Source organism: Tympanuchus pallidicinctus, unplaced genomic scaffold, assembly GCF_026119805.1.
Source record: "Tympanuchus pallidicinctus isolate F22 unplaced genomic scaffold, pur_lepc_1.0 scaffold21, whole genome shotgun sequence".
Lineage (NCBI taxonomy): Eukaryota > Metazoa > Chordata > Aves > Galliformes > Phasianidae > Tympanuchus > Tympanuchus pallidicinctus.
Genome location: NW_026294733.1, coordinates 11,618,958 through 11,641,427, shown reverse-complemented (window position 1 = coordinate 11,641,427; position 22,470 = coordinate 11,618,958). Strand labels below are relative to the sequence as shown.

The 22,470-nt window shown below is 57.8% G+C and overlaps 1 protein-coding gene across 31 annotated transcripts in view; it reads left to right on the top strand.

Moving 5' to 3' along the window:
• The window catches only part of LOC128081397 (protocadherin gamma-A4-like), a 179,201-nt gene that overhangs the window by 146,367 nt on the left and 10,364 nt on the right, over window positions 1-22,470 (top strand). For 27 of the 31 annotated variants that reach the window (XM_052684578.1, XM_052684577.1, XM_052684576.1 and 24 more), the window contains one exon: window positions 17,737-17,795. In XM_052684578.1, coding sequence (XP_052540538.1) covers window positions 17,737-17,795 — 59 coding nt within the window. Of the gene's footprint in view, window positions 1-1,226; window positions 4,331-7,513; window positions 7,623-10,180; window positions 12,865-13,270; window positions 15,862-17,736; window positions 17,796-22,470 lie in introns of those variants that run through there. The other 4 variants (XM_052684564.1, XM_052684595.1, XM_052684563.1 and 1 more) reach the window with 4 other exon arrangements.

Sequence of the window (22,470 nt, the reverse complement as noted above, 5' to 3'; positions counted from 1 at the left end):
ACAGGCACTTTGAATTTAGCTCAGATGTACTAAACTTCTTGTAAAATGTGATGTGCTTGTTAGATAAATCGCTCAGTAAGAGCTTAGACTTGAGAGTATTAGGAAAGAGGCGGTGGCTGGAGGAAAAAAAGATTTGGAGCTTATTTCGTAGTTTATTAGTGAAGCGGCTGAAGACTATTTCAAGGTTTAGCTTCAGAACGGCTGTGGATTTTCTTCTCTTCGGATTATATGTAAGAAGGAAAGGTAACTGGAATTTGCTCGTGTAAGGGCTCGTGAAACAAGAGCTCTGCTTTCAGCGCTGTGAGCCTGCAGAGCCTGCAGGTAGAGGCGCTCCGGAGCACAGAGAAGCAAAACCATTCGGACTGAAGCGCGCGGTGCAGCTGCAGTGGGTAAAGCAGGACGTTTTCCTTGGGAATCATCATGAATTCTGCTTCAGAATTCGGTTTTTTTAAAGCAATGATGACTAGCATTGAATTTTATTGACTTGAGGCGCGTACTTTTGTCACGTTCTTGGGCTGGTGATAAGCACGTGCTGGTAGTGATACAGGGACAACGATTCCTGACAGTGACTTCTTAGGTAGGAAACTGAGCCGATCTGTTTGATGTTGCTTGCATTCCGTGCTCCTGGCTGCACCTCGGCGGTTAATAGGAGGGTGCGGGGTGAGAAAGCGTAACCAGAGGCGATATCCCCACCGGGTGTCGCATCTCCCACGTTGGTGAGGGCGATTTGCAGCCGCTCACGTTAAGCTGCGGGATGGCAGACCATCAGCTTCAGCTCTTCGGAGCAATTTGCTCCGGATCCGTGCAGTTTCCATCAATGAACGGGCGTGGGCGCTAATTTCAAGTCCGACCGTTCGTTATCGGCTGTGGGAGGAGCTGCCGCAGCCTGATTTTCACGCTCCCGTTTCAAGCTCCTTTTTTTTTTTCGCTTTCTCATTCCTGTTTCGTGGGTGACAGCGTTCCAACACTGTAGTACTTTGAATCCGTTTGCGCGCTCGAAGCGTCGGAAAAAAAATCTCAGTATAAGGAGGTGGTGTGATGACAGCAGACAGGGAGCTCGGGAAACGGCTGCTCTCGGTGCCGGCGGCCGGGGGGCTCCACATGGGACAGGGAAAGGTTGTTCCGAGGGCCGGGGTGGGGTGGGAGCTGTCTGCGTCCGAGGGGAACGGGCGGCGAGATGGAGGGTGGCGAGGAGGGAGGGAGTGCACGGCTGAGAACGCTACGGGTTGTTCCCGGGACAGTGGTGGCGATGGGGAGAGGGGCCAGGGCGTTGCTCCTGGATTGTCACTTGTTAGGCGACGCTGCTTTGCTGGCACCCAGCGGTGCGCCGTCGTGACGCTGTGGGACAGTAGGCAAGAAGCGGACTGCTGGAATGACCGGGATCCGCGGGGTCCCGAGGGCTGTTCACTCTGCCTACACGCACACACCTCGTCCCGCCCCCTCCACCGCCCCCTCTCGCTCTGCTGCCCGTCTCCAACGAGATACTTTTTTTCTCGGGACGCACTCCTGTGTTTCCCAGCCGCCCTTTCTGGCCGCTTCCGCTCCGTTAACTCGCACCGCCGGACTTTCCCCGTGCGTGGGGACGGGATGAGCGCTCACTGAGCCGGGCCTCCCGCGGGGGCGGGCGGGCAGCAGCTCTCTGAGCCCTGCGCTCCGTGCAGTTATTGGCCGGGACTCTATGTGCCGCTGTCGACCAATGCTGGAGCGGGAGATCGGGCGGCCCGGCCCCGCTCGGAGCCGGGATGAGGCACTGAGAGGCTGAGAGCGAGCCGGCCAGTGAGTCAGAGCCGTGCCGCCGAGCGATGCCCGTCTCTCCGCCGCACGCCGCTTCCCAGAGCGCTGGGCAGCGGCATGAAGGGGCAAGCTGAGGATTTCTAGGGGGAAGAGGCGGGGAGCGATGAAAGGCGTCGCTGCGAGGAGCCGCGGGGTGACGCCGGGGCAGGTACTGAGCCTCTGCCTCCTGCTCGCCGCTTCCTCCGGGGCTTCCGCCGCCATTCGCTATGCCATCCCCGAGGAGGCGCGGAGAGGATCGGCCGTGGGCAACGTGGCAGCCGACCTGGCGCTGGACCCGGCGCGGCTGTCGGGGCGGCGGCCGCGGGTTGTGTCCGGCGGTAGCAAGAAGTACTTCGCGGTGGATGCGGCGAGCGGTTCGCTGCTGGTGAGCGAGCGGATAGACCGCGAGGAGCTGTGCGGAGCGCTCTCCCCGTGCACCCTCAGCTTTGAGATCGTGCTGGAGAAACCTCTGGAGCTGTACAGCGGCGCCGTGGAGATCCAGGACATCAATGACAACGACCCGGTTTTTCCCAGCAGCCAGGCGAGGCTGGAAATCAGCGAGTCGGTGGCGGCCGGGACGCGCTTCCCGCTAGAGAGCGCGCAAGATCCCGATGTGGGAATTAACTCTTTGCAGACCTATCAGCTCAGCGCCAACCCGCACTTCGTGCTGGACGTGCAGACGAGGGTGGACGGAAGCAAGTACGCGGAACTGGTGTTAGAGAAGGAACTGGACAGGGAGGAGCAACGGGAGCTGCACTTGGTCTTGACGGCGCTGGATGGAGGCAGCCCACCACGGTCGGCCCACGTGCAGATCCACATTGACGTGGTGGACTCCAACGACAACGTCCCAGTCTTCAACCAGTCCACCTATAAGGCGAGCGTGAGGGAGAACACGCCCAGCGGCACCCTGGTCACCAAAGTGAGCGCCTATGACCTGGATGATGGGCCCAATGGAGACATCATCTACTCCTTCAGCAGCCACACGCCAGCCAAGGTACGAGAGCTCTTCACTCTGGACTCGGATACTGGGGAGCTGAGGGTCAAGGGCCAGCTGGACTATGAGGAAACAAAGCTGTATGAGATTTACTTACAGGCTAAAGATAAGGGTGCCGTTCCTGGCGTTGCCAACTGCAAAGTGCTGGTGGAAGTCGTGGATGTGAATGATAATGCTCCAGAGGTGACGGTGACTTCGGTGTACAGCCCTGTGCCTGAAGATGCAGCCCCGGGGACAGTTGTAGCTCTGCTGAGTGTAACAGACTTGGACTCTCGAGACAACGGTCTGGTGAACTGTTTTATTCCCCCTGGGATCCCATTCACGCTCAGTTCCTCCCTCAAAAATTACTACACATTGAAAACTAAAGCAGCTCTGGACCGGGAAGAGGCATCAGAGTACAACATCACTGTCACAGCCAGGGACTCAGGTTCGCCGCCCTTGTCTGCAGTAAAACACATCCTGGTACAGGTGTCAGACGTCAACGACAATGCACCCAAGTCTTCACAGGACTCCTATGACGTGTACGTGCCAGAGAACAACGTGCCAGGCATCTCCATTCTTAACGTGAGCGCCACAGACCCAGACCTGGGGCGCAACGGCCATCTCTCCTATTCCCTCCTGCAGGGGGACACCGCCGTGGGTCACCTCTTCTCCATCAACCGCGAGAGTGGTGCCCTCCATCTGCTGACCTCCCTGGACCACGAGGACCAGATGGAGTTCAGCATGATGGTGCAGGTCCACGACGGCGGCTCTCCGCCTCTTGCCACCAACCTGTCGGTCAATGTGTTTGTCACTGACCTCAATGACAATGCCCCCACTGTGCTGTACCCCCTCCCCAACTCCACATCCTCCTACACCGACGTGGTGGCACCGGGCACTCCTGTGGGCCACGTGGTCACCAAGGTGGTGGCGGTGGATGCGGATGCAGGATACAACGCCTGGATCTCCTACACCCTGCTGCAGGCCACTGATCCCACTCTCTTCTCAGTTGGGCTGCACAGTGGGGAGATCATCACAGCCCGTCAGCTCCGGGAGGACGAGGCTCCCCAGCACACCTTGGTCATCCTGCTGAAGGACCACGGGGAGCCCGCGCTGTCAGCCAGTGCCACCGTCTCCATCTCTGTGGCCGAGAGGGTCAAGGAAGCACTCACCGACCTCACCGATGTGACACCCCCGCATGACTCCAGGAGGCATATGACTTTCTATCTCATCTTGGCCGTCATTTTGGTCTCGGCCGCTTTCTTCATCACCATAGTGTCAGTGGGCATCTTCAAGTGCTACAAGTGGAGGCAGTCAAAGGAGCTGTTCAACAGCTCCAGGAGCACCCTGTACAGGACACCAGGGCCTTTCCACCACGTTGATGCTGTGCGGGGTGGTTTCACACCACCCAACTTCTACCATCAGGTCTATCTTACCACGGACTCCCGGCAGAGTGATCTCCTGTGTAAAAAACCCATCACTTCCAGTCCCCTGGGGAGCCGCCAGAACACCATGAGGAATGGTGAGCCAGGACTGTACCACCAGATGGTGGGCACCGCCAGCCGGCTCCCTACGCCCGCTGAGGTAACGTAGCCCTTCCTTGGCATGTCCCAGTGCCAAGCTGATCCGTGGCTCCTTTGTGCCATACGCCTATGGCAGCAGGTTGAGGTTGGGGGAAATATCCAGTTGCGCCATGTTGTTAAAGAGCAGTTGGTTTCTTCCAAGTCAAAGGAGCCATCCTGTGTGCCGATGACATTTGCACTGTGGTGAGCAGGGTCAGGTTGGTCTGTTTACTCCCAGCAGTAGACCTGTGTCTTTTGGATGCAGTTTCGGGTACGCCTTGCATGGCTTAGCCAGTGGAGGCTGAGATCAGCTGGCAACCACTTAAAAATCTTCAGTAGGAACACTGCTGCTTGTGGAGTTTCCTTCCCTTTGCAAAATGAAAACCGAGCGCTTGCAGGTGCAGGTTGGAGCTGTGATCCCTCTGCAACGTGTCCCAGTATGGGACAGGTGAAGTGGGATGGGAGCCACTGGCTGCTGGTGGGGCAGCAGTGCATTGCATCCTACCGTATCACGCATAGCTGAGAGGCGATGCTGGTCCTGGCCCGTGGCTGTAGAGCAATCTCTTCTCTCCTCGTCTCACTTGGTGTTTGATTCCTGATGGCTCTGGTTTTATTCCCATTTAAGTTCTGTGAAGATGCTCCTCTCAGGTCAGTTTGGTGGGGTCACAGGCTGCCCTCAGGGTTCCTCTGAGCTGGGTGCTGGATGCTGAGCCCACCGCCCATGTCTTCTATTACCATCCCTGTCACAAACCCTACAAGATTTGTAATATGCTGTCTCATGGTGCTGTCTAACATCCTGGCTGAATAAACTGCAGGCAGGAACACGTTTGCGCATGCCAGGCTGCTCCTGTGCTTCATCCCTGGTGGGAATCGTGCAGCATAATTTGCAAGCTTTCAATTACAGGAACACTGCAGTCCTCAGAGGTGAGGCTGGGTGGTGGATCCAGCAGAAAGGGGAATCTGGTGGGTTTCCAAGATGCTCGGTGCCGGTGTTGTGTCCCCTCTGAGAGGTGTGAATGGGATCGGCTGGTTGCTTGGGGCGGAAGGGAGTGTGATGCAGCGGAAGCCGTGCACAGACACAGGGCTCTGTGTGCAGCTTCGCACTGCAGCTGAATCACAGGCAGAAGCACTGAATCTCCCAGAGCTGTTTTATGTTATTTATTTATTTATTTATTTATTTATTTATTTATTTATTTATTTCCTGTCTCGCGTCGCTTCTCATACTCAGCATTTCTCACCTGCAGCAGGCAGGAACGGCTGCGGCAGCTGCTGCAGCAAGTGTTTCTGCGCCTTTGTGCAGGTTTTGTTACAGCTGGGGACAGAAATGTCCCCCCAAAGAAGGCTGGCAAGAAGCCTTGGGGATGGCAGGGGGCTGGAGGTGCTGGGGGAGCATTGAGTGGTTTGAGCCTGGGGATGGAAGGCAATGATAACAGGCAGGTGGTATACCCGAGCTCTACACATCCTCCCTCAGGCCCCCAGGGCTGTGTGAAAGCAGCCTCGGCAGGTGGATTTTCAGTCTTTGTGGTGAAAGGTAGAGCTCAGAGCTGCAGACTGTGTCAAGCCCACAGAGGTTTTACATCTGCAGGGCAGCAGCCAGCCTCAGCCTGATGCAGGGGGGATGGTGCTGCTGGTCCCTCTCCAGATGCATGCTGGCTGGCTGTGCAGGTCGTGTCTCGTGCCATGCCGGGTCCCTGCCCCGTTGTGACCCCTCTGTGTCCCCATCCCAAACCCTGGCAGATCCCCCATGCCAGATGCTTGCTGCTTGCTCCCACCACCTGGACATCTATGAGCAAATTCTCTCTCATAAGAGGGGGCTTCACCGGACCCGTTTCTGTAGGAGCAGGGCCCCGTGTGGCACTGTCTGTCCCTCCGTGACGCTGCTGCGACACTTCGCGGAGACCGGGTGACGGCGAGTGGCACCGTCGGAAGCCCCCGGGGCGCATTAAGTCCCACCGGGCTGCAGCCGAGGAATTTACCCGCAAGGCTTTTTCGTGATCTGTCCCTTTAAGGGCGCTTCTCCCCTCTCTGAGAGAGCAGTAGGCGGGACGTGGGCGGAGCTCTGCACCAATCACGAGCTGCGACAGCGCAGTCTCGGTTTGATTGGCAGCAGAGCGGTGCCGCCCGTAGCACTGGAAATGGGCCGGGAGGGGCTGAGGAGGGGACGGGGGCACGGACCGCGGCAGAGCCGAGTCGAGCCTTCCTTGACGGCGGCGATTCCGGGCACCGTCTCCATCCTCTCCCCTGTCCCTGAGGTCCACGGGGTGCCCGGACAGAGGAGACCGGCAGGGCCGAAGCTGCCCCCTCCCCCTCCCCCCACCAGGGCCTGGGGGCACGTAGGGAGGTCTATGTGCCCCGAGTGCACCCCGCAGTAGAGGCTGAGGCTGCCGCAAAGCTGTTCCTGCTGCAACGTGTGCATCTCCTTGGCATCCTTCCCTGCATAATGCCCGATGCTGTGGTCCCATTCTGACCTGTGGGCTCATGGGTGCTGCTGAGCTTCACCTGTGCCCGATGGGGACGAGGTGCTCAGGCAGGTGGCCGTGGCAAACAGTTGGCTGCTGGCTCTGGCGGCTCAGGAAGCCCTCCCCATGGCACCCATGGTGTTGGCAGCTCTTGGTGTGGGCCTTCCAGGCTGGTGGTGGCACCAGTGGCAGCCCCACGGGGTTGGTCCCGAGATGCAGGCATCAGATGGGCACAGCATTAACCAAGGGGGGAGATAGGATAGGGGAGGGCAGCCCTGGCACCTTGGTCCTCAAACAAGCACTTTTTCATAGGGCATGAAAAAGCCCTTTGGCCCATGCTCGTTAAAGCTGCCCTTTGTGTGCGGGCACGATGTGAAGCCACCATTGTGGGAGCGGGAGTGAACAGGGAGGGTTTGTACCTCGCCGGCTTGCAGGACGTGCAGTTTCCCAGAGAACGGGAAGCGAGCTGAGGGAGCAAGTGAAACAGGCTGGGCCCGGGGGTGGTGGGCCCCCACTTCCCGCAGCCCCCCGGGTCCCCCATTGGGTGCACGGGGACAAAGCTCTCGGCCAATTGGGTGCTGATCTGAAGCGGGGGATCTGCTCTTCCCCCACCCCCCCCCCCCCCCCGCGCTGGGGCTGTGATTCAGCTCCCCTCCCCCAGCCCACCCCCTCCGCTCGGATGCTGGCAGCCGAGCTGCAGCCTCCTACAGCCCCGGAGCTGCTTCCCCGAGCTGGGGAACAGAGAGCCGGGGATTTTTAGCGGCTCCGCAAGGCCAGCTGTGTCCCGGGTCCGGTCTTGGGCCAGATGTGTGTGGACATGGAGAGCATCAGCCACCAGCGACCCGCCTGGAAATGGCAAGTACTGAGTTTGTTTTCGCTCTGTGGCTGGGGCTGGGTCTCTGGGCAGATCCGCTACTCGGTGCTCGAGGAGTCGGAGGTGGGGACCGCGGTGGGGAACGTGGCCCAGGACCTGGGCTTGAAGGTGGAGCAGCTGGCGGGCCGCAGGCTGCGCCTGGGCTCGGAGGAGAGCCGGCAGCACTTCGCCGTGCGCCTGGACAGCGGTGTCCTGGTGGTGAGCGAGCGGCTGGACCGGGAGCGCCTGTGCGGAGCCGCCTCCAGCTGCGTGCTGTCAGTGCAGGTGGTGGCAGAGAACCCCCTGCAGCTCTTCCGCCTCGAAGTGGAGATCCTGGATCTGAACGACAACTCCCCCAGCTTCCCCACAGCCCGCCGCAGGCTGCGCATCGCAGAGTCCGCCGCCGTGGCCACGCGCTTCCCCTTGGAGAGCGCGCAGGACCCCGATGTGGGCACCAACGCTGTGGGTTCCTACCGGCTGAACCCCAACTCCCATTTCTCTTTGGACGTCAAGCAGCTGCAGGATGGCAAACTCTTCCCGGAGCTGGTGCTGGAGCGCGCCTTGGACCGGGAAGAGCGGCCAGAACTGCAGCTGGTGCTGACAGCCGTGGATGGGGGCAGCCCGGCCCGCTCGGGCACAGCAGAGATAACGGTGCAGGTGCTGGACATCAATGACAACGCACCCGCCTTTGACCGTGCCACGTACAAGGTGCAAATCCCAGAAAACACACCTGTGGGAGCTCTGCTCCTCCAGCTCAACGCGTCAGATCCCGACGAGGGCCTCAATGGGGAAACGCAGTACTCTTTTGGGGTGCACACCTCCGAGGCCGTCCGGCGACTCTTTGCGCTGGACCCCCAAAGCGGTGAGGTGCGGGTGAGCGGGGAGCTGGACTTTGAGGAATCGCCCTTCTACGAGATCCACGTGCGGGCCCACGATAGGGGTGTGCCTGAGATGGAGGGGCACTGCGTGCTGCAGGTGGAGGTGGAGGATGCCAATGACAACCCCCCGGAGGTTCTGCTCACCTCCCTGCTGAATCCAGTGCCTGAAGACACCCCACCAGAGACTGTCGTGGGGCTTTTCAACGTGCGGGACCGAGACTCGGGGCCCAATGGGGATGTGAGCTTGGAAATCTCCCCCAGCGTGCCGTTCGCTGTCAGGTCCTTGCAGAACCACTTCTCACTGGTCACCCGGCAGAGCCTGGATAGAGAGACCACCTCGCAGTACGTGGTGCAGCTGATCGCCCAGGATGGTGGGTCCCCTGCTCTCATCACGAGCCTCACACTGCTCCTCAATGTATCCGACGTCAACGACAACCCACCACGCTTCCTGCAGCCTTCCTATGATGCTTTCCTCCCAGAGAACAGCCCGCCGGGCTCCTTGCTCTGCACCGTCTCAGCTTCAGACCCCGATGATGGAGACAATTCCCTTCTTGTTTATTCCATAGAGGGCCACGTGCAGGGTGCTCCTGCTTCTTCCTACGTCCACATCAACCCCAACAATGGCAACCTCTATGCTCAGCGCACCTTTGACTTTGAGCTCCTGCAGGTTCTACCCATCTCGGTGGCTGTGAGGGATTCGGGATCTCCCCCGCTCCACGCCAATGTCACTGTCTACATTTTTGTGCTGGACCAGAACGACCACTCCCCTACCATCCTGCACCCTGCTGGTGATGGTGATGTCCCCACACCGGAGAGGGTCCCGCTGTCTGCCCCACCGGGCTACCTGGTGACCAAGGTGACAGCAGTGGATGCAGACGCTGGGTACAATGCCTGGCTGTCGTACCGCCTGCTGCCGGAGTCCACCGAGCCCTCCTTGTTCCATGTGTCACAGTATACCGGGGAGGTGCGGACGGCCCGTGTCCTGCGGGACACCGATGTGGTGGTGCAGCAGCTCCTCATTCTGGTGGCAGACAATGGCGACCCACCGCTCTCCACCACCGTCACCATCAGCGTGGCCCTGGAGGAGGAGGCTTTGGAGGAGAGCTACAAGCCCCGGGATTTCCTGGCCGGTACCAAGGAGAAGCCGGACCTGACCCTCTACCTGATCATCGCACTGGCAGCTGTCAGCACGGTGGCACTCGCTACTGTCACCCTCCTTGCTGCCTGGTGCCTGCGGCGCCGAGCCCGTGCTGCCGCTTCTCCCCGCTGCTGCTGGGCTGCCGAATCGCCGTCCCGGGACTTCTTCAATCATTCCAGCCCCAAGCTGCAGCTCTGCTCCGACGGCACCCTTAAGTACATGGAGGTCACCCTGCGACCCACCGACGCCCAGTCCCAGTGTTACAGCACCTGCTTCTCTCCCGACTCCGACCGCAGCGACTTCACCTTCCTGCGTCCCTGCCCGCCCCCCGGCACCCTCCCGAGGGAACCCGGGGCTTTCCTCTCCGCCGCCGGTACCCTGCGGGACGCCGGCCAGGTGAGCGCCGGGGGAAGGCGGGGCCGCACGGTGCCGACCCCCGGTTCCTCCCCCCGCGGGGCGCTGAGGGCCGGGGGGGCCGCCTTTGTCCTCCGGGCTCGACGTGGGGAGCTCGGGGTGGGGATGTGGGGGAGGGGGGCTGCGCGGGCCCACCGTCGCTCGGGGCAGCGCGGCAGGTTCGCGCCGCGCCGCAACCATCGAGCGCCGCGATTGGTGCCGGTGTTGCTGTCCTGAGAAGGAGAGCGGCGATTGGATGAGCGGCGCGGCGCACGGAGCCAATGGAGGGGCGGCTGCGCCGCGCCCCCCCCGTCGAGCCGCGGCCGCCCCAAACAATGAATGGGAGCGGTGAGCGCTGAGCGCGGCCCCGCAGCGCGGGCGGCCTCCTCCGAGGGCATCGCTCCCCGGGCGCCGGCAAGGATGCTGAGGGCAGGAAAGGCGGGCTGGTCCCTGGGGCTGCCGCGTGTCTTCTCCTTCTGCTTGTTCCTGCATAGCTCCTCTGCCCAGATTCGCTACAGCATCCCGGAGGAGCTCACCCGGGGCGCCTTCGTGGGCAATATTGCGAAGGACCTGGGCACCGATGTGGGGAAACTGGCGGCGGCCAATCTGCAGGTACTGTCCGATTCGGATTCGCAGTACTTCTCCGTCAATGTGAACACCGGGGTGATAATGGTGAGCGAGCGGATAGACCGGGAGCAGCTCTGTGGGCAGAACCCCCGCTGCTTCCTCCACCTGAAACTTGCCATCGAGAACCCGGTGGAGTTTTACCGCATCGAGGTGGAGATCCTGGATATCAATGATAACTCCCCGGAGTTCCCCAGTGACGAGGTGTCCTTGCGCATCTACGAGCTGGCATCCCTGGGTGCCCGCTTCCCCATCCAGCCTGCCCAGGACCCCGACGTGGGCACCAACACCCTGCAGACCTATCACCTGAGTGCCAACGAGAACTTCAACCTCAACGTGAAGGCACGCACGGACGGTGGGAAGTTCCCTGAGTTGGTGCTGGAGAGGGCCCTGGACAGAGAACACAGAGCCTTCCACCACCTCGTCCTGACTGCTGAGGATGGGGGCTCGCCCCCCAAGTCCAGCAAGACGCACATCACTATTCAGGTTCTTGATGCCAATGACAACCACCCAGTCTTTGACAGACCGTCTTATGGAGCTCGCTTGGTGGAGAACTCACCGCTTGGCACCCTTGTAGTGAAGCTAAATGCCACTGATGTGGATGAAGGGCCCAATGGGGACATCCGCTACTCCCTCAGCAGCCACAACTCGGATGCCTTACGCCAGATCTTTGCCATCGATGAGCAAACTGGAGAGATCCGTGTGCGGGGCAACTTGGACTTTGAGGAGGCGACGGTATACGAGATTGAAGTGGAGGCCAAGGACATGGGATCGCCCACGATGGAGGAGCACTGCAGCGTGGTGGTGGAGGTCACTGATGTGAATGACAATGCTCCTGAGGTCATTCTGACCTCCTTCTCCAGCTCCCTGAGCGAGGATGCGCTGCCGGGCACGGTGGTGGCCGTCATACATGTCAAGGACAAGGATTCTGGGGACCAGGGCAAGGTCCAATGTCATGTGTCTCCAGACCTTCCTTTCCAGCTGCGCAAAGACTACGAGCACCAGTACTCGCTGCTCACGAGAACCCGCTTGGACCGGGAGCATGTTGCCTACTACAATGTCACCATCTCGGCCTCAGATCTGGGCAGCCCTCCACTCTCCCGCCACACCATCCTGCCCATCACCCTGGTGGATGTCAATGACAACGCGCCCCAGTTTGAGCAAGCGTCCTATGAGGTGCTGGTGGCAGAGAACAACCCGGTGGGCAGCGTGCTGGTTACTGTCTCTGCGGTCGACCCAGACTCGGAGCAGAACTCCCGCCTCTCCTACTCCATCCTGCAAGCTGGTGGGACAGAGCCAGGCCTGGATCCGACTCGCTACCTCTCCATACACCCTACAAGTGGCCAGATCTCCGCCAAACTCCCCTTTGACTATGAGCAAACCACCTATCTCCAGTTCCATGTAGAGGTCTCTGACGGTGGCTCCCCAGCCCTGAGGAACAGGACGCTGGTTCACGTGTTTATTGCAGACCAAAACGACAATGCCCCGCGGGTGCATTTTCCCAGGGCTGGGGAGGATTCCGCCACCCAGTTACGCATCTCCCCCTCCACCGCCCCTCTTGCTCTCATCACCAAGGTGGTGGCCATAGACGCGGACTCGGGGCGCAACGCCTGGCTCTCCTACCATCTCATGGAAGCCACCGAGCCGGGACTTTTCAGCGTGGCCCTACGCTCCGGGGAGATCCGCACCACCCGGGCCCTGCAGGAGTCGGATGCTTCTGCACATGAACTGGTGGTGGTGGTGCGGGATGCCGGGGAGCCACCGCTTTCCACAGCCGTCACGCTGGTCGTGTTGGTGGAGGAGAGGGGCCCCGAGGCCCTGCTAGGCTCCGAGGCTCAGGCTGCAGACGGTGGGGGCTTGCCCACCATCACCATTTATCTGATTGCTTCTCTGGTGCTCATCTCCAGCGTCTCGCTGGTGGGACTGGCAGTGCTGGGTGTGCGGTGCGTACGGCGGGGCTCCGCGCCTGCTGTCCAGGGCTGCAGCGTGAAGAGCGTGGACACGCTTCAGCCCCCGCCCAGCCACATCTTTGGGCACTTGCACTATGAGCCCAAGCAAGGGGACACGGTGATGGGCGTCCAGGTGACGGCCACGGCTCCCCCAGCCCCGCGCTACCGCTCCTGCTTTTCACCCGTCTCTGACATCAGCGAATTCATGTTTGTGAAACCCTCCGTGGGCACAGCCGGTGTGAAACCGTCGGCGCCCAGCGAGGTGAGCTCGGGAGCGGGAGATCCCGGTCCCCGGCCGCCTTAGGGGAGGGGGTGCCGGCCGGAGCCCGCCCGCCGCTGCCGGGAGTCCCCGGTTCCCGGTGTCGGGGATCCCCGGCGCCCGCCCGGCGCTGCGGAGGCGGAGTGGCGGCTGCGGGAGGGGGGGGGGGGGGCTGCGCCGTGCGTATTTTGAGGAAGGCGGTGGAGGAGGCAGAGAGGAGGGAAGAGGAGGAGGAGGAGGAGGAGGGGGCTGTTGAGAGACGTAGAATTGTCACTCGGTCCATCCCCTTCGCTCGCTGACTTTGTGCGCTTTCGGTGTGCCGGGGAGCCGCTCGGCAGAGCTGCCCTCCCCCCCCCCCCCGTCCCTTCCCTCCCTCCCTTCCTTCCTTCGTTCTTCCCCCCCAGTCCCGTTCCCGTGGCTCCTGCGGCAGCTTCGTCCCGACGCGGCGCGCTCGGATCGGGGCTCGGGGCTCGGGGCTCTCGGTACGGCGGCGGCGGCGGCTCCGGGGCGGGCGGCGGGGGGAGCCGCTGGGAGCCGCTTTCTCTCCGCTCGCACAGCCGGCTCGGCATGCTGAAGGGCCGGGCTTCACCGTGGCAGCTCCCGCTGCTACTCGCAGCCCTTTCCAGCCTGCAGTCGCCCGGCAGCGCGCAGCTCCGTTACTCCATACCCGAGGACCGGGAGCCGGGCACTCCGGTGGGCGACGTGGCCAAGGATTTGGGAGTGGAGGTGCGGAGCCTGGCAGCCCGCAACCTGCGCCTGGTGAGCGAGTCTGAGCAGCGGCATTTCCAGGTGGACCTGGCAGCAGGTGTGCTGCTCCTCGACAGGAGGCTGGACCGCGAGGCATTGTGCGGGCAGAGCCCCGCCTGCTCTCTGCACCTCCAGCTCGTCATGGAGAACCCCCTCCAACTCCACCGTGTCGAGGTGGACGTCCTCGACGTGAACGACAACGCGCCGCAGTTCCCCAAGCCGGAGGTGATCTTGGAGATCACAGAGGTGGCCAACCCTGGGACTCGGCTGCCGTTGGAGGTGGCAGAAGACCCAGATATGGGCTCCAACTCCATCTCCACCTATGAGCTCAGCCCCAATGAGCATTTTGGCCTGAGCATCAACGTGAGAGGAGATGGGGTCAAAATGCCTGAGATCGTTCTCAAAAAAGCGCTGGATAGAGAGAAATTGGCTGTTCATCACCTAATCCTAACAGCACTGGACGGAGGGAATCCAGTGAAATCTGGCACTGCCAAGGTCACCATCCATGTCCTGGATGCAAACGACAACCCTCCTGTTTGTGACCCACCTGTATCCAAGGTGAATCTGGAGGAGAACGTGCCAGTGGGCACTCTGGTCACCAAGCTGAACGTCACCGACCTGGATGAAGGCCCCAATGGGGACGTGGAGTATTCTTTCAAAACTAGCAATAATGCACCTGGTAAATTCACTAAGCTGTTCAGTTTAGATTCCCGGACGGGGGAGATCAGAACCAAAGCCCCTTTGGATTACGAGGAATCCAGTGCTTATGAAATTGCAGTCCGAGCCCGGGACAAAGGATCCCCAGCCATGGAAGGACACTGTCATCTGCGGGTGGAATTAATTGATATCAATGATAACAGCCCTGAGATCGTGCTGACTTCTCTCTCCAGCCCTGTGCTGGAGGATGCGACCCCAGGAACGGTGATTGCTCTCATCGGTGTAAAGGACAGCGATTCTGGGGACAACGGGCACGTCCATCTGCAGATAGCCAAAGAGCTCCCATTTAAGCTGGTGTCATCTTTCAAAGAGCACTTCTCACTGGTCACAAACGGTCCCCTCGATCGGGAGAAGGCCAGTGGGTACAACATCACTGTGAGGGCTACGGATTCGGGATCACCACCAAGGGCCACACAAAAAACTTTCTATCTCCAAATCGCCGACGTCAATGATAACGCCCCGAACTTCTCCACCCCTTTTGATACAGCTCACGTGCTGGAAAACTCTCTCCCTGGAACTTCTGTCTTTTCAGTGTCTGCATCCGATCCCGATGAGGGCAGTAACGCCAAGCTGACTTACTCCATCCTGGACAATGGGATGCAGGACATACCCATCTCAACTTACTTCCGCGTAGACCCAGACAACGGCACCATCTACACTGTGAGGGCTCTGGACTATGAGCAGGACAAGGTGTTCCAGGTGCCCGTGGAGGTGAAGGACTCTGGCTCTCCTGCCCTGAGCAGCACTGCAGTTGTCCACGTCTTTGTCATGGATCAGAACGACAATGCCCCCACCATCGTCTACCCGTCCGTCCCTACGGGTTCTGCCTTCCACCAAACCATCCCACCCTTGGTAGAACCTGGCTACCTAGTCACCAAAATCGTGGCTGTGGATGCCGATAGCGGCCATAATGCCTGGCTGTCCTATCAGCTGGAGGATACGGCCGAGGCTCTGCCCTTCCAGGTGGAACATCGCACCGGGGAGGTGCGTGTTGCAGCGGCTCTGGGCGAGTCGCCGTCTCCCCACCGCCTGGTGGTCCTGGTGCACGACAACGGGACGCCGTCCCTCTCGGCCTCGGTGGTGATTGTCATTTCTCCAGAGGAAGATGGCGTGCAGGACTTTGCCAAGTCCTCCGACTTGCCTCAATCATCTCCCAAGGACAACAACTTAACGCTGTACCTCATCATCTCTTTGGTGTCCATTTCCCTCGTGTCGTGTGTGGTGTTTGCCGTGGCGGTTGCCCGCTGTCTCAGAGTGGGCTCTGCTGGCTGGGCTCTCGTGGGCTGCTGCCGGGGGTCTGCCCGCAAGCCCACCTCCCATCTCCATGGGCAGCTGAGGCCAGATGGCTTCATCAAATACCTGGATGTGGGCAGAGCGGGGCTGGGCTCCCAGGCACAGAATTACACCTCCTGTTTCTCCCCAATGTCTGAGCAGAGTGATTTCCTCTTTGTAAAACCCTTCAGCCACTCCAGCACTGCAGAGACCGTGGCTGCCTACGAGCAGGTGGCCAGCACTGTAGCGAGTCCCTGCGATGGGGTAAGAGATGGGGGTTCTCACTGCTGCTGCGTGAGGTGGCTGTGCGGGATGTTGGTGATGATCTCCCTCAGGAGGTGGCAGGGAAGGGGGTTGGCTGTGCCGGGTGGAGGTGGGGAATGGGATGGCCATCAGCATACAACAAAAGCGTGCGTGTTTGTGGAGCTGGGAGCTTCCTCTTGGCCCCGTACGGGCTTTCTGAAGTGATTCTTGCAGTGGGAACACGGGGCTTGGGGTGTTAAACTTCTTGTTTAACCCCTTTATGCTGTATGGAAAGAGAGGAGGAGAAGACCTCAAAGCCAGGTCACCTGGGTGCTCCTTTTGCTCTGTTTTAGGAACGTGTTGGGATTTTTCTCACTCTTTGTCTCTCAGGTATTATTCATTTCTGATTGTGCCATGGCAAAGGACTGCTTTCTAGCTTGGTAGTTCTGAGTAAGAGGCTGAATTCTCTGTTCAGCTCTGAAAGTAGTGCGTTTCTGCAAAGATCTTGCTAACCTTACGTGCCCTTGGGCTCACAGAGACCTGAGTGGCGGGCGTGCTGTGAAAACTTCAGCCAGTTGCCTTGGGATATCCAAACCCAGATGGAAGTGGCTGCATTTAACTGCAGCTTTTTTAACTTTGGGATATAAAAAGTAAAGTCACTTTGTGTCATAAACGCCTGCCCTAAATTTGAAAGTGGTAATTGCAATAGGGATTGGAAAAAAATAGACTGGGATGGGCTTATCTGATGGGCAGTCGTGTGTGGCAGTGTGTGTGCAAAGCTACGTGGATCTGCAGTCTGGAGGGTGAGTGTGCAAGTGGTGCGATTTGTATGCAGCAGGAGTGGAGTGGAGCTCTTATTCTAAGGGGACTCAGTAATTTATTCTAATGTATTCCTTCATGAGAATCATCAAAGCTGTGGCGAAATTAGTCAAATCACAGCTGCTAAATAAAAATCTAGGTCAGCTGTACCCGTTTCCCTTCGCCTTAGTAATTGCAAGTACAAGCAGAATAATCCTATAAAGCTGGTGTTCCGTGGTGCAGACCAGGAGCTGCTCCTTCCTGAGGTAACCAGGAGAAACGTCGTCCTTCCCAGGTAGCCTGTCATCATTTCAGAGTTAATTAAGAGCTTGTGACGTTCGGAAGTTGTGCGCCTTGCAGACAGCTCGGCTGTGTGTGCTGTGCACAAAGGCGCGATGCACACAGCCTGCTCTGCATCCATCCTCAGCTACAGAATGCCCGTTGTCTGACAGGGAAACGGCAGGGGCAGAAAGCAACACGAGGTCTGCTAAGCCTGCTGCTGGGTCTGAAGTTTGCTGTGCTTCCTGAACAAAGAATGCTTTTCTTTCTTTCCTCTCCGCCGTCGGACGTTCATTCTTTCTTCTGCAAACAGAAAAACATTGTAATGCACTGTGACCACAGCGTCTAGGAAAGTCATTCAAACACCAAGTGTGACACGCAGGCTCAGGCAGGCCTTGCTAAGGACAGAAGGACAGGTTAGGAAGCTCTGTCACCACCTTACCTCCCACTGGAAGCATCAATTAACAGTACCACCCCCACCCCCCCCAGCTCATTCCTTTAGTGCCATCTCTCCTGCTGGAGCAATGCCCTTATCAGTTTATTTCATGCTTCATTTCTTTCACAGCCTGGTTTCCTGAGCTGCTTTGGAAGATTATTCACTGAATGGTTTTTGTCACGCTTTTTGGTATTCATGCTGGTCCAGAAATACTCAGAAGAAAGGGAAGGAGTGGGGGTGGGGGAGCTTTTTTTTTTTCCTATTGTTCTAATAGATCTGCTTCACTTGGAAAGAATACACCGATATCCCAGGCTGAAATAATCCAGGATTGGTTTGCAGGTGAGAATGGAGGTATTAAAACTCTTTTTCTATTTCCTCTGCAGCAAGCTCAGCCTAACCCGGACTGGCGCTTCTCTCAGACCCAGAGACCTGGAACAAGTGGGTGAGTGCTCCTTTCTCTGTGTATGGATCTGGTGAAGGCTTTGTTCCTTTACATGTTGCTCTCAGTGTGGGAAGTCCTGGTGGTGGAAGCTTTGTGGATGGAGTTTCCCTGTTCTGGGTAGAGCTGCCACAGAGCCAGAACCAGGGGTGTTTCTGTGCCAGATGTGTGTGATGATGATTGGAGAGCTCTTCGCAAACAGCTTCGGTGTCTGTGGCTCAGGTGGGACAGTTAGGAACTGGAGAGAGCGACGGAGCTGTGAAAGGGTTAAAGGATTGGGGAATATGCTTCACACAGCGTTGTTATCTAAAGCAGATTCTGAGCGCTTGGTTGAGATTTATGCGGGTTCTGAGTGCAGAATTGTGGTTCCTCCCCCTGCTTGGATGCCACTGGGGACTGCTGTGAGTCCCCTTATCTGCTTTGCCATGAGCACCCCATGGCAGTCAGAGGTTGTGTGGGTGGTGGCTGTCCCCAAAGGCCCCTCTGGAGGAGTGTGTTCCAGCCCATCCAATGGGTCTCAACAGCAGCAGGTCCCTCACTGAGTGCTGTGTCGTGTGTTTTCTGTTCTGGAGTTGGGCTGAGGCTGAGATCTCTGGACCCAGCTCCAATTTTGGGGAGTTGGAGCCCTTCCTGCATTCCTTGGGAAGTGATGTGTTGCTTTATTTGGGTGAGAGGCCGTCCCACTGGCACTGGGCAATTGGGCAGAGGGGGACTAAGGGAAATAGAATTAGATCTCAGGAGTCAGGAGTCTCATAGGAAAGGTCCTTGAGGTCAGGTGCAGCTTTCAAAACTGTGGCTGAGATTTCACCCGTTTGTGCATAATGTCAAAAAAAAAGGAGAAGCATTTACTTTTCATCTTCCATGAGTACCATCAGAGTGAGAAAAGACTTGAACAGGGAACCCACCTCCCCAGCCACAGGTCATTGAGGAGGAGGCTGCCTCCTGGGGGATTCCTGCAGGAGCAGCTGGCAGCACCTGCTGGAGGGCATCTGGATGCTGTGCTCACTTGCCTGGGTCCTGCAGAGAGAAGAGTCACTGTGTCCCCATGCTTTATGGTTACTTGGTGGCCTCTTGGCTACCAGGTCCTGGGTTTAGGGATCAGAGCTTGTGTTTTGGGATCAGCACTTGGCACTCATAGCACTGACTGTGTCTGAGTCTTTTTGGATCATTCAGCTTCACGGAGGGGAAACTAAGAGACCGCTAATAGCTGTAAGGAGCGTCGCAGTAATTAGAGTTTTTTATTAGGTTCTCCTAGCTGGCAAAGGTGAAATGGACTGATGGTTTGATGTAAAGCTGAAAGTATTGCTGCCAGGAGCCAGGCATGGGCTTTAAATAAAGCTGTTGCTGGGAGAGTGTTCTCAGAGCTCCGTTCAATCCCCACCACGGAGAACTTTTTTAATCAGGAAAAATCTTTGCAATCATTCACGCTCTGCTTCGAACGACAATTAACTGCAACACCCTGATAATGCAGAAGTGCCCGAGAGCCCCTGTGATGGTTTTGCTGTCAGAGCAGCCCTATTGTTCTCTTTTCCAGCACCCTGCTGGAGCTCGAGGCGCAGCACCAGCACAGTGCAGAACTACTTAAGCTCATGGCAGGGATCTTTCTTAGGTCATGGGACAGTGGCCTTAACCCAAAAGCACGGCGTGGGCCCTTCACGTGCTCCCCCTGTGCTGTTTCCTCTGCTCGCTAAATGCCCTCCCCTTCTGCTGTGCTGGAGCTGCCCAAACCCTGCCCTGCGGCTGTCCCTGCTGTCAGCCCATGTACGGCTGTGTCACCTGCTGCTGACACGTGTCACTCTCTGACATGGGCTCTGCTTGGGGCTCAGCGTGCACAGCATCTCCCAGCAGGAAGAAAAGGGATGTGCTCTTAACTCTATTTGCCCAATCTGAATTAAATAGCAGTGAAAGCAAGACAGCTTAGGCTGAGGTTTGAATGGGTGCCAGCGGGAACCCAGCACTGACCCTAAGCTGGAACGTGGGCTAAGTATAGGATTTTACTATGCTGTGATTTCTGCAGTGTTGTATTCCTGTGAGTTAGGACAGGGAACTATCCCAAGTAGCTGGGGGCTGCGGAAACCTGGCCACCAAAACAAACCATGCTGCCTCTCAGCAGCTGCAAGCAGCCAGGGCTCAGGGTGAGCTCAGCAGAGCAGGGCTCCGATCCACACATCTCTGGATTCAGAGTGCATCCATATGGGACAAGGAAGCAAACTTTGTGATCTGAAACACAAGAGAGCTCTGGTTGCACATGCTCAGAAAGTAGAGTTCAGACAGCATCCTTTAGAGACAGGGGGGTCAGGGCTGTAGCTGGGCAGAGCAGTTCTCAATCTTGTTTGGGAGAAAAAGGAGGATAAATGGATCTATTTAATAATCTTTGCATTTTGTTTTCTAAAAACAACAACAACAACAAACCACTCATGCTGTCTCTGGGCAAATATAAATGAAGAAGGAATAATACCGAGCAGCAAATGCAATTCTCAAACAAATCAGATCAGCAGCTGCGGGGGGATTACGATGATGAGCAGTCTGAGTGGTGTGGCCATGGCAGCACGGCAGGGCAAGCAATTCCTTGGTGGGATCTGCATGCAGCAGTGGATTCAGCAAAGCACTGGGTGAGGATTTCCCACCTAGAAAGCAGGGGGGGGGAAATAGGACAGGAGGGGAAGGCCCTGGGTTGCTCATAGGAGTGAGCGGGAGGAGATGTCCCAGCTGGGAAGAGCTTGTCAGTGCTTCCATCATGGTGATCCTCCCATCGTGGGAGGATGGGGATAGGCCAGGTGGGCTAAGCCAGGAAGGTGGGGGGGGGCTCACGGGGGATAGCACTGGGACCCCCAGCTGATTCCAGGACAGGGAGGAGTGAATTCTGAAACGATAGAGAGCTCTGATCCTGAATTTCTCTGTGCCACTGGTTTCCAGTGCTGGATGTAGTCTGTGGAGATGTTTGCTTCACTCACCCATTAAACAGCATCACAGCTGCCTCATCTGACCCCCATCCATGCAGGGAGGGAGGAACAAGCAGGGCGTGCTGTCTGGCTGTGGAAATGCTGCAGCAGCAGCACCAATGGGAGAGCTGTGAGGGACAGGAGGGTTTCTTCATTCTTGGTTTCTTTTTTTTCCCCCAAGAATTGAGCTTTCAGGAATAAAGGCAGCCTGCCTGGGCTGCGTGATGGAAAAGAGCTTCCTGAGAATATTCCTTAAACTCTCAAGGAGCTTTGGGTCTCCGATGCTCGCAGAGACTGTGGGTGCTGCTGAGGGCTGCCTGCAGTCAGGGGCTCCTGATGGGTGGTTGGAATGAGGGTTCCTACAGCCCATGGGGCTGCTCCAAGCTGCTGAGCTCTGCTAGTGCCACGTCCTGGGCTGCACTTTGTGGAGTATTGGAGGTTGTCAGTGTAAAATTTGCACCTCCAGCCTAGGTGTGTTTTGTGTGTTAAACATCTTGCCAAACAAACCCAGGAAGGGCTGGGTGGTTGCGTTTGCAAGGCAGGTCTTGGTGCAGGATGGACTGCAGACCATGCAAAGGCTCGCAGCTTTAGGTGGGACTGTGATTCCCTATTGAATGTGACAGTGAAAATGTTGCTTTGGAGCACTATGAGCCTGCTTGGAGCTGTGCTCTGAGTGGGTGCTGCCGTGCCCTGTGCTGTTGGGTGCTGAGGTGGGGATAGGAAGGAGAGACCCCTGGTGCTGGGTTGGTGCTCCTGGATGCTTATTGGAACACACAGAATCATAGAATGGCCTGGGTTGGAAGTGATCTCAAAGATCATGAATCTCCAACCCCCCTGCCACATGCAGGGCCACCAACCTCCCCATTTAATACTAGACCAGGCTGCCCAGGGCCCCATCCGATCTGGCCTTGAACACCTCCAGGGACGGGGGCATCCACAGCCTCTCTGGGCAGCTGTTCCAGCACCTCACCACTCTCTCTGTAAAGAATTTCCCTGGGGACAGGTTGCCCAAGGAGGCTGTGGATGCCTCATTCCTGGAGGCATTCAAAGCCAAGCTGGATGTGGCTCTGGGCAGCCTGGGCTGCTGGTTGGTGCACACAGCAGGGGAGTTGGAAACTATATGGTTATTGTGGTCTTTTTCAACCCAGGCCATTTTATGATTCTATAGTTCTATGATGCCTTGAGCCACTTGGATCCTGCCGGGGGGGGGCAGAAGGTGTGGAGCATGGTGAAGGGAACCAGCCCAACCAGGGGATATGTTTTTCACTCTGGACAGCCTGCAGCATATCAGGAGTTGCATTCTCGTGGCATTATGTATAGAAACATTATTTTGGGGAGTCCAGCAGGTGTGACACGTATTAGTCGATTTTTTTCCTCTCTCCATCTGTTTCCTGTGCAGCTGAGCACACACCATGCTCGGCTACAGAGGCGCAGGGATTGACACAAAGGTGCAGTTACATTTCCAAAGAACATCTCAAAATAGCTTTCCAGGTGTGTTTGTGGAGTGGGGGGGTGGCAGAGACTTTGGGGCCCTTTGTTCTGACTCCCCTTCCCCCCCCCTTCCATGAAGAGCAGTATCTCAGCAGCTCAGGAGCATCCCCATTGCTTTGGGAGGCTGCAGATCTCCTGCTTTGCCTGCTAAAACTGTTCGGTCTGTTGTGAAGTCAGGATCTTAAATCTGTGCCTTGTCCAAGCCCTCCCCAGCGCCTATAATTGCATTACAGAAGAGTCAGGGA